An 11005-nucleotide genomic window follows, 5' to 3' on the forward strand; every position below is an offset into this window, starting at 1 on the left:
GGTGAGAGCCCTTAAGGGGTCCATTCATTCTCAGTCATGACAAAGGCTGTTCTCCTTCAGGGCAACAGTCAGTCTTATTGATTTCCATTAGAAGTTTAAGTTGTACACTCTAGAGATTTTTTTTTGTTTTATGCACTTGATTGCCTCCTCTTTGTAGCTGCAATTTCTGCAATAGCCGCTCCAGATGGAGCATTCATGCATGTTGTACTCCTCACACTTTTGTAGGTTTCATCATTGCAACAGGCCAGACTGTCTCCCTTCCCCTTTTGATGGGTAAGCTGTCATCAGTCTATCATTCACACCCTCACATGTCCAGGTTCTTCAGCACAGTGTAGATTTTTTTGTATGTTTGATTGGGTTAGAGGTTGATATAATAGTTTAAAGGTTCTTCCCTCACAGTCACAAGGTAAAGGGTTTGATTCCCGCCTTTAAAAGGAAAATTGACTAGGCTTAAAATGGCCCACAAGAGCAGCTAGCCTATTACTTACCTATGAACCTATAAACTGTGCATTTTAAATTTTGAACTTCAGTAATTATATAAAATTTTTAAGTTTGTGAATTCATTAAAATTATTATTAATAAATGCCTGTTTTAATTAACTTGTTTAATAAAGGGCAAAAAAAAAATTTGAGTTACAAATCATTATGCTAGCTTCTCAGAACTCTTTAACAATTAACCTGGTCTGAGTAGAAGACCTAGAAATTTCAGATAAATGAAACGGATGAAAAGCAAATCATACTGGCTACTGACAAACTTAAGTGTTCACAAGCATGGATATTTTTTTGATGGCAGTATTTTCAAAGATATTTTGTATACCTATTAAGTTATCTGAAATCAGTCCATCCACAACTCCTTTTTCTCATTTTTTGCCCATGGGGTTGAGGTGTCACTTCACCAGTAACAATCATCTAGAGCCAAGTTTATACCACCTGGTGGCTAGCCCTGCATCAGTAATTCTTCCACATAGCACACTCACACCTATGGCCAGTTTATTGTGTTCTGTCCAACTACTGCATGCCTTTGGAATGTGCAGACACAGGCAGGACATGCAGAGTCCGCACAGAAGGCACTGCAGCCGAGAATCAAACTGGGGAATGTCTTGCTATGAGACAACAACTCTATCCTCTGTGATGTTCTCTGACTATGCTTTTAAATGCTGTATAAGCCATCCTATAAACAGCTGCTTATAGAAATGTCTTATCTTGGAATGGAAACTTTTTGCAGTAATTTTTAGCATTTCTAAATCGACATACTCAGGAAGTGTTGACCTTTTTTACATAGCCATTTCTCCTTTCTGTTTATGACAGGAAAGTATGACACAAATAAATCCCAGTTATTACCTTCATCTTCAGTTGTAGCTAAAAAAAGATGTCACCCAGAAATGGAAAAGTAGCACCATCTGTTAAGTGATGTACATCACTTGCTAAAAGAACTGCTTCCCTGAGCCATTTTCAGCTCAAATGATACTGTACCACCTTAGTGATTATGATGATTAATACCTCTTAAAGAAAACATCAAACTTTATGTATGCAGTAGAAACAATTTTACTCTCCCTACCAAAATTCTTTTATGGTGCTTTCCTTTCTCTATGATGCATTTCCCATGAATAAAGACCCCCCTCCCCAAAAAAAAAGTCTGCTAGTCTATTTGAATTATTGTCCTTTATTGCTTACTCACTTTTTATGCAAGTTTCATCCATTTTGCTATGCTGACCACAGTGGGTGATGGGCCTTGCCTGAAAAGGGTGACTTAGACAACAAATCATGTACTTTTCTGAAAAGTGGGTAAGTGTATCCTGTATGGTATATGCAGAATGACATACATCCGACAGCTTAAAGGATAAAATAAATTTAAACATTGTACAGAAGTCATGCACAAGTCTCATCTGTAATTTGTGGTTTCAGATTTCGCCTTGCCCCTCTTAGATTTACAGGCTTTCTTTTAATTTCCTTCATAATGCTAGACCTGCTCAAGGGTGCATGCACTACTAAATAAAAAAAGCATATTCATAGATTCCTTGTCGATGTATATGGGGTCTTCTGTCTAGAAAGCTGTTCCAAAAATAAGAAAAATCTCTTCTTTTGAGTCCTCTATGATTTTTTTTTTTAAGGCCAGTGCTATGAGTTTTAATGTTCAGTGGCTGAGAGGTATGGAATCATGTGATACCACATTGCTTTGACATCGCTGCTGTAATTGTGGGGTTCGACATTTCTCCATGTGGTGTTTTGAATACTTAAACTTTATAGGCAGTGTACATTTGATCAAAAACAACTGAAGTGTTCTTTGCTGTTTTTTTTTTTTTTTTGTTTTGTTTTTTTTTTTAAAAAAAGTTTTGTACTGTCACCAGTCTGTTATGTTCAGACGTGGGCTGGTCCCGCCAAGCAGTACAAATAAATGAAAAACACAGAAAATGATAATAGGATAAAGAACATTGTAAAAATATTTTAAAAATTTCTGAGGATTTTAGAAAATAAATTTAATGGAGATTATCTGTGATGACGAGAATTTTTGCATGATTGATTTGCCTTCTTAGACTTCTCTTGGTCTCCCACCGTGTTCTTTGAAATGGTGTTAATCCACCCTGCCTTTCATTCAGTAAATTTTCAGTAAGCAGTTACATTGCCCTTTATTTTATTTCATTAATTTTATTCTGTATGTTATGTTTGATTTTGGCAGGTTAACCACCAAGTCCTCCAGTCTTATGAGCCTTTTCTTTGTCTGTCTGTGAACTGTTGTAATTTTTACGTATTTTACTTTTTAAATGGGGGAGCAGGTTCACAACAACCAAGATGGTTTAATGTAGCATTTACTAAAGTAATGTAACTAAATTTCTCCAGTGACTTAAGCTGTCAAAATATTGCTCTCGCTTGCGTTTGAGTTGTCCTTCACAAGCAACTGAATTCACTTGATTAGTAAATATAATTAAAGGTTTTGTACTTCCTCTGCTAAAGTGTCACACTGCATCATAATGTGTGTATGAAGGACTGCATAGTTTACTTTTTATGTACGACTTATCTATAACCTTTTGTTTTTTATATAATTATTGCCCTAGAGGTATATGGGTAGCACGCAGGTTCCTGAAAATGCAGATGGAGATTCCCATACTGTTATTTCTTTTCAACCATAAAAAATCTATCCATTTTCAATTTAACTTTGTCATACAACTTTGTCATATGTACTAGAGACAGCGTCACAAAGTCCAATTAACTTATATTCTGCAAGTCCTCCAGCAACATATAAAATGACAATTCACAAGAAGTAAAACAACAAATAGACAATAATATAAATACCAATATCAGTAAATATATATAACTGTGCAAAAGAGTATGTGCAAAAAAAAAGCTCCTTTTTATTTTTCTTCTCATTCAGTACAATAAAGTATTTTGTGTTCGGATGCCATGGAACTTATTATTTTAGTATGAGCTTGTCATTTTCAGTTATTTGGTCAACCACATACTTTTGTGTGTTTCTTTTAACGGATTTTTAAACAGAAAAGTGTTGTTTGGCATGATGACACATTACTTTCGGTCTGAGGAGGGCGGTGAACGCTCTGTGTGCCTCGTTTTTGGATTTCTGTTTCTTCTCATTGCAATGCTGGTTCTGGTTGTCAGAGAAGATTATCTGGAATTTGGCTTGGAGTCAGGTATGTACTATCAAAATGATGATGCTAAAAGCTTTACACTGTCCTACTTCTAACAAATCATTACAATTGCAGCTTATCTTCCTTATTGATGTAGATAGTGTATTGGAAGGTATGAAGGGACAGCATCTTTACCCAGTTTAATTTTATAAAGAGGCCATATAGTGCAATTTCTTTTTTCAGCTCTATTTTCATGCTTGTCACAAGATCTGAGGTCATTTCTTGCATGAACATCATGACTGGCCAGTTTGGTGTGCCTGCGATTTATTTTTCCATTTTAATACTAATACTTATTTTCATCCCAACATATTCTGCCAACCGCCAGACTCTCTCACAGCCTGTAAAATGGTACACTTTCCAAGAGCCACAGCTGGGCCCAAAGCTGCTGTTACCTGCCCACTAAGGATGCCTCTAGTTTGCAGTCCTCCTTTCCTATGTTGGGATATTCCCTTTTCAGGGAATGCAGTATTATAAGTTATCGTAAGCCTGGGTGAACATTCATATTTGGTGGAACAATTTAATATGTAGGAAGGCTTCCTTCCCCTGCTTTTCTTGATACCTTTTGTGTTTCCCTTTTTACCTCTGTTTAACCTTCCACACCCTCGGACTGATTAGATGTTTCTTGTCACAGAGTTCATCAATCACTGCCTCCTTTCTGCCTTTTCTTTCCCAGTCCATACTTCTGTACATCATGTGGTGACATTATGGTGTTCTAAGGATGTGTACCATGGTTTCCAAAATGTAGTTTGTTTTTCTCAACAGTTCTTTCTAACTATCTTGTTTTATTAATCATATTTGTCAAAAGTAATTATGCTGGTAGCCCACCCATTTTGATACATTTCATTGATTACTACTGTGACATGGTTATGTATCTCTTGCTTGTGGTTGTGGTAAGGGATCTACCCTGCAGCCAAAATACAGTAGATGCTGTAGCAGAGAGGGAACTGCTGTGTATCACATAGTATGAGATGGTAGTTGTCTGCTCTCTTCTGCTGATGGTTTGTCTTGTGCTGTTTCTTTCCCTAGCATTGTAGCAGACTAGTTGTTCCTGAACTCGGAAGACTGATGAGGAACTATATAGATGAGAACTCCCTGACTTCATGTTAACATATGTGTATATACCAACAGCCACCTGAATGTTGATCTTTTGTGATGCGTTAGCCTTGAGGGTTGTTTAACACCTCTGGTAACCTGCATGTTAGCAGAATTTGTGTTTATTTGTGGTTCCTCGTTTGTAACTTAAAGAAGTAGAGCATCTCTAATCTGTCAACAAGTGTACAAGGTATGCAGTTGGTAAGGAGGGATAGAAATTTTACAGAGGAAAAGATGAGCAAAACGATGAGGAGGATATGCAATGAATCAAAGAAAGGAAAATTACGAGCGATATGTGAAATTGCATTGACAAAGTGGTGTGTACTGGAAACATGGCCTCTGTTGCAGTGTATAAAAGTGAGACCTGTGGCAGTTTTGAGTTTGTATGAGAGAAGCATAGGCTGAATTTTGGTTCAGAAGTGAAAATAAGAATTAAAACCTGAAAGAACAGAATGTTTGGATGATAAGAAGATTAAGTGTGACCCAAGTTTTCCTTATGCACTGTCACAACTAGTGACTATGAACTGATAGGGTAGTTCTCATACTGAAGAAAGAGAGGGGATTCTACCATGAGCTTTAGAAATGCTTGACACATGTTTCCATGCCATTTGCTACCACGCCTGTCTTATGTGCTACTGAAGTTTGCCTGTCTAGCCCTTACCCACTGTAAATGTTGCCCATCTTTGTGTGAGATGTGTACTTTTGGATTTTTCTTGTACTATCTCATTAATAAATTTGTTAAAATAAAAAGCAGGGAATCATTCATTCTATATCCCTTGACTTTCCATGACCACTAAATGTTGCAAATACATCTTATTCCCCTCATTGGCAAAATTCTGGGTGTTATGATGCAGCCTTGGCCCAAAGATCTGTTGTGCTCTTGATACTGAATTTTATTGTCAGCCAATTTTAAAAAAAAAAAAAGTAAAAACATAAAAAGGTGACTGTAATCCTGGCAGACCCTTACTAGTCCCGGCAGGTCTGATTTCCCATACTTCAACTGTTTTTCCTAGACCTTCCAGTTCTACTTCCATTTAACCAGCATGTCTTGATTTGACCCTCTTGGGAGAGTACATCAGGATTTAATGATATGTGATTAAACCAGACAACATCCTGTTGGTCATCCACATTCAAAGACAGCTTTGTATAGAGCACCTTCTTTACTTGAAAAAGAGTAGATGGAATTCACATTTGAGATATTGAGAGTTGATGCCAAACTGTTTTTGACAGTTAGTGTGATATCAGAGTAAAGCCAATTTATAGAGCGACGTCTTTATGTGTTGTTACAAAGATTTGTAGGCAAGTCAAATAAGGTATATGAAGGAGCAGTCTGTGCTACATGGGTAAGAAGTTTCCTGAAAGAATAAACTTGGATGGAGATGTTTGTGAGGGTAGAAGAGGAGCGTATCTAGAGAAAAAAGAGGACAGAGTGAGCCCAAGCATACTTGGGAGGGCAGAGCATAAACAAATGTCAGTCACTCACTCATTGTGCTATTTTCTGTTTGTGTTGGCAGAGGAGAGAGCTCCATTATTTGCAAAACTAAAGCTTTTAAATTCTGTGAATGTAATTCATCCCTGTTACTTTAAAATGCAGATGTTGACCACTTTATTTCCCCTTTAGGAAAGTTCTGTCACATTTATTGTGTGCCTTGTGCCCAGTATGCCTCAAAATAATTTCCTGTCCTGATATGATCTAAATATGCTGCTTGTGTGTTCTTTTATCCTACAGGATTTTCAGCCGCTTTTGACAACATGGAGATGTTTGTAAGACAGCAAGGCTGGGAGTGGTCGTAAGTTATGATTTTGTTACCCCCTTCTTTTGATATGTTTTGTATTCCTCCAGTACTTGTTTTGCTAGGAATATGTAAAGTTTGAACTTTTTTATTGCCCAGCTGATCACCCCAGATGTTATTTGGTATAGTTTGCCACTTCATTGCTCATTTTCAAAATATTTTCCATTTAGTTTTTTTAAATCAACCACTTGCAGACATGCATGAGAACAGGTTTGAATTAGCAGTGTGATGATTCTTGTTAGAAGTATGAACCAAACAATACCACTTCGCTGGTAAAGTTAGCTGTGGAACTAGGTTATTTTGACATGTTTTCTTTCTTATGGGTGCCTGTTTCTTTTTTTTTTGTTTAGGATGGTTAGGAAGGTAACATTAAAAATTGATATGCCTTCTATTTGTAGGGACATAAAGTGCGACTAGGAACATTGTTTTAGAGTGGTAAAAATATGTTTTTGTTGAAAATGTTATTATCTCTATGTTAAAGCAGGTTGTTGTAGGGCTTTTTTTTTTTTGCACTGCCAGTGGCATATGTGGAGTGATTCATTGAATCTGGGAGTCTACCAGATAGAGTAATCCTTCCTCGTGAAAAGGTTAATATCCAGTCCAAGATTATTTAATTATGCTGTTATTTGTTATTTCTGGTGGGAATGGAAATGAGTTTGGATAAAGTCAAAAAGATTTATAGGCTAGGTATATGTGTGTGGATTGTAAGTAGACCGGATGGTGTTAACATCACCAAGCCCTTTAGGAATGTCGGTAATATCTTAGCATTATTGAAAAATGGAATTTCATTGCCAAAGGGTTGCACTGTGAGTTTTTGGAATGTAGCATTGCAGTACTACCTCATCCTTTGACTGTCTTTTCTACAGATGTATCCAGGTGGAATAGTTTGAGTCAATAATCTTCAGTTTTAGTCAGGTTTCAGTGACTATTATGATGATGTAGAAATGACTGGCTATCCAGCAGTGGAACTGTGTGAGTTTATTGCAGAAATGTGAATACTGACACTGATTAGATTTAGTTCTGGGATAGTTTTACAGCAGTCTGTATGAAGATAGGTTGAAGTAGGGGGAGCATTGATCTGTGCAGAAGGTTATTAAGCTGAGTCGGGATTTTGTTGATCTCCACAGAATAGAAGTGATGAAGTCAGATGTTGAAAGATAAGAAGACTGCTTTTCTAGACTGTAGCAAGTCAATTAAAAGTTATGTTTCAGGAGCTAGTTTTTAGATGGTGGATTTGATTGAGAGTAAGTAGACTTGGTGAAATATTGGAGTAATATGAACATGGAATTGGGTGTGTATTGTTAGTGGGTCTGGATATAAAACTAAGTTGAGGGGGATGTGGTGGCTGGTGGGAGAGAATAATACTGCATATTGGAGAAACAGTAAGAGCATGCTGGGATAGTAAGTTAAGTAGAGGTGAAGCAGAGAGAATTAAGATTTTTTTAAGAGTGCACTTAGATTTAGGTTTTTAGCAAGGAGGACAAGGGAGGAGGGTAGGTTACTCTAAGTGTCTGGAATTACCATAGCAGGAAGTTGAATGTTTCCCTTGGAAACTTTTAAGAGCGGTCACTTAAGTGATGGAAAAGTTAGGGATCAATGGAATGTGATATGGCCGGGTATAGATTTGTAGGTTCATAGGTAAGTACTAGGGTAACTGCCCCCTGCAGGCCATTTTAAGCATAGCCAATTTCCCTTGGTAATAATTGAGCCCCTGTACCTCTTGTCTGTGAGATAAAGCCCTTAACTATTATGCCGCCCCCCCCCCCCCAACTGTACCAGTCAGATCTAGGTGCAAACAGGAGCAGTTTTGGTATGTGTAGTTTGTTTTGATAGGTTCATAGGAAGTACTACACTAGCTGCCCTTGCAGGCCATTTTAAACCGAGCCAGTTTCCCTTTCAATGATGAGACCATTGAATTGATATAAACAAGGTGTGGGTAGGCTTGCTTGCCACCTGAAAAAAAATGCTTTGAATCGCCCCCTTAGTTTGTGGTTCAGGCAGTTTTTGAGGGTTTTTAGTTGAGCATTTGTGATATGAACGTTGGTATCCCGGGATTTCATAGTACAAGGATATGTGCATTCCCTTTTGTGCAACAGTAACACCATAGATAATGATATTACTGAAAAAGTGAAAATAAAACTAAGTTGGTAGGAAGATTTAGTGACCTTCCTCTAAACAGAGATTATTTACTTCCAGTGATTGAGCAAAAGTGCCCTTTTATATATGCAAAGGTAAACATTACTTTACAAAGACATGTAAATGTTACAAAGACATGCGTCTCCCCAGGCCTCTGCTGAAAATTGGGTTCCTTACAAGTCAGACTTTCCCGGAAAACAAATGTTAAATACTAGGCATTATCAAGAGTACACCATCACTGATATCTCATCTGTGCATGTCAGCCATTAAAAGGCATATCACACTGTATGCCTTATGAGATCATCATTGTTTTGAATGTCCCTTCATTTGAAGATTTGCCAAGGGATTAAATTATGATTTCTTTTTAAAAAATTATAAGACAAAGACTAATAAAATGAGCATATACTAAGGATGACATTAGAAAGCATGATGAATCTCACAAGAGTTTAAAGGTGTTAAAATCGTTTAAGTTGTGTTGTTTGCTTATTGCAGAGTGCCAGTTACCAAACTGACTGTTAAGCTTGGGCTTGTTGGTATCTGCTCATTTGTGGGTGCCTGCCTGACGTTTCCAGGTTTCCGATTAGCACAGACTCATCTGGATGCCCTCAAGATGACAGCAGACAAACCAATGATTCAGTGAGTAACTGTGAAATTTAAAAAAAAATCTATATGAATATGTACCATGCCTTATTTTTAACTCCTTTAAAGTACATAATTAGCAAAGAAATGTGAATGCACTATTTAACTTTTAACAAGTACTCCAAGTTTTGTTCACACTGCTTCTTAGTTTGGTTAGTCTTCCAAGTCAGAAAGCATTTGTTTTCCTTCTTATTCTAAGAAAAGGCCCAGACTGTAGACATTAGGAGAGTGTTTCAGTTTATGAGATTAGATTTAACCACAAATGCCTTTTAGTCCTAGTTAGAATAAGGTTGATTCGTTAGGCAAAGGGAACCATGGGAGTCCTTTGATCTTTGTAGCAATTCTAATGATTGTGGGAGTTTTTGTTAGTCTCTGTGCACAGTTTTAAAATTATCCATCTTACAGTCAACTTGTCGACGCACAACATTGCCTATGGCAAGAATTGACTTCTGTGTCTGGTTGCAGAGTCTTTGTAGCACTGTAATTCATCGCCAGTGCTTTTAGGTGAGAAATAGCAATAGGTAACAGCTGCCTTACTACCACTGCAAATTATACTGCTTTCTGAAGCCTCATCTCCTTTGAAATGGTGCATGATATTACTGTTGGCCATTGCATCATTTATAAGCGTAGATCTTCATTCTCAAGTACCCCAAAGATATCTCCAATGCTAGCCTGAGTAACAATATTTAAAGGCACCTTCATCTCTGTGGAGTTGGAACCAGTGCTTGTTCCACTTAATCTGTTGGGTTTTGAGGTGAGTAGGGCCACACATTCCCCAGACTGACCAACATTAGTGTCGCCAAAGTGACCTAATCAAACAAGGTGTTAATTCGGGTTGTATGAAACTCCACTTTTCTCTCATTTCTTCCTGTGTTCTTCACTGCGATCTAAAACAGAGAAAATTCCATACACAACCTTCACACTGCCTTTTATTTCTTTTCCATGTGTTAGTGTTGCAGTAACCAGTCTCCTAGTCAGTGGGATCTTGAAGACTAAGCTGTAACTTCCTGTCCGAAAGAAGCAAGAGTTGTTAAACACCAGGGGCAGAGACATCATGTTTTTTGGTGGAAGTGATATTTATGTTTCTACATCATGTTGTTGTATGTGCGCTGGATTCATTCAGTACCACATCAAAATGTTTGCATTGTGGTATAAATTGTCAGCCAAAATAGAGATGGTCTGCGTTAGATTTACAAAACCTGAGTGACCCAGCAGAGAAAGGAGCTACATGTTACACTAATGCAGGAAGAGCATTAATTACATTTTTTGTATCATAGGATTCTACTTCATGCCAGTTTTGTGGCCCCTGTGGTCATAGTCCTGATGTGGGTGAAGCCAGTGACCAGAGATTTTCTCCTCAGTGCACCAATGGGAAAAGAAAATGTTCAGCTGTAAGTAACTGTACATTTTTTCTTCAGAGAACCCTTCTGATATTTTGTGAAGTAGTCTCAAACAGGTCCTTGTCTCCATTTGCCTTTGATACATAGTATGTATGTTATAATAGGTTGTTTTAAGAGGTGTTCATTTATTGTGCTGGCATGATTTTGAAGATGGTATTGGTTCAGGCAAGCATTTAATTTCTCCTTGTATGCTTTTCCCTGTCCTTTTCCAAACTCTGAGGTATTTTCTTTACTATCTAGCTAATTAAATTGTTTTCTTGTATTTTGTTAGTACTTCACTTTCTTTCATTAATAATGTCTTGGGG

General features: G+C 37.4%; 1 protein-coding gene across 1 annotated transcript in view; it reads left to right on the forward strand.

Annotated features, from left to right (window-relative positions):
* The window catches only part of TMEM161A (transmembrane protein 161A), a 111051-nt gene that overhangs the window by 59903 nt on the left and 40143 nt on the right, over positions 1 to 11005 (forward strand). The window contains exons 4-7 of the mRNA XM_044054823.1: positions 3492 to 3643; positions 6462 to 6522; positions 9154 to 9297; positions 10578 to 10691. Coding sequence (XP_043910758.1) covers positions 3492 to 3643; positions 6462 to 6522; positions 9154 to 9297; positions 10578 to 10691 — 471 coding nt within the window. The remainder of the gene's footprint in view (positions 1 to 3491; positions 3644 to 6461; positions 6523 to 9153; positions 9298 to 10577; positions 10692 to 11005) is intronic.

The sequence above is a fragment of the Protopterus annectens genome, chromosome 13.part0, assembly GCF_019279795.1.
Source record: "Protopterus annectens isolate FY-2018-M chromosome 13.part0, PAN1.0, whole genome shotgun sequence".
Taxonomy (NCBI): domain Eukaryota; kingdom Metazoa; phylum Chordata; order Ceratodontiformes; family Protopteridae; genus Protopterus; species Protopterus annectens.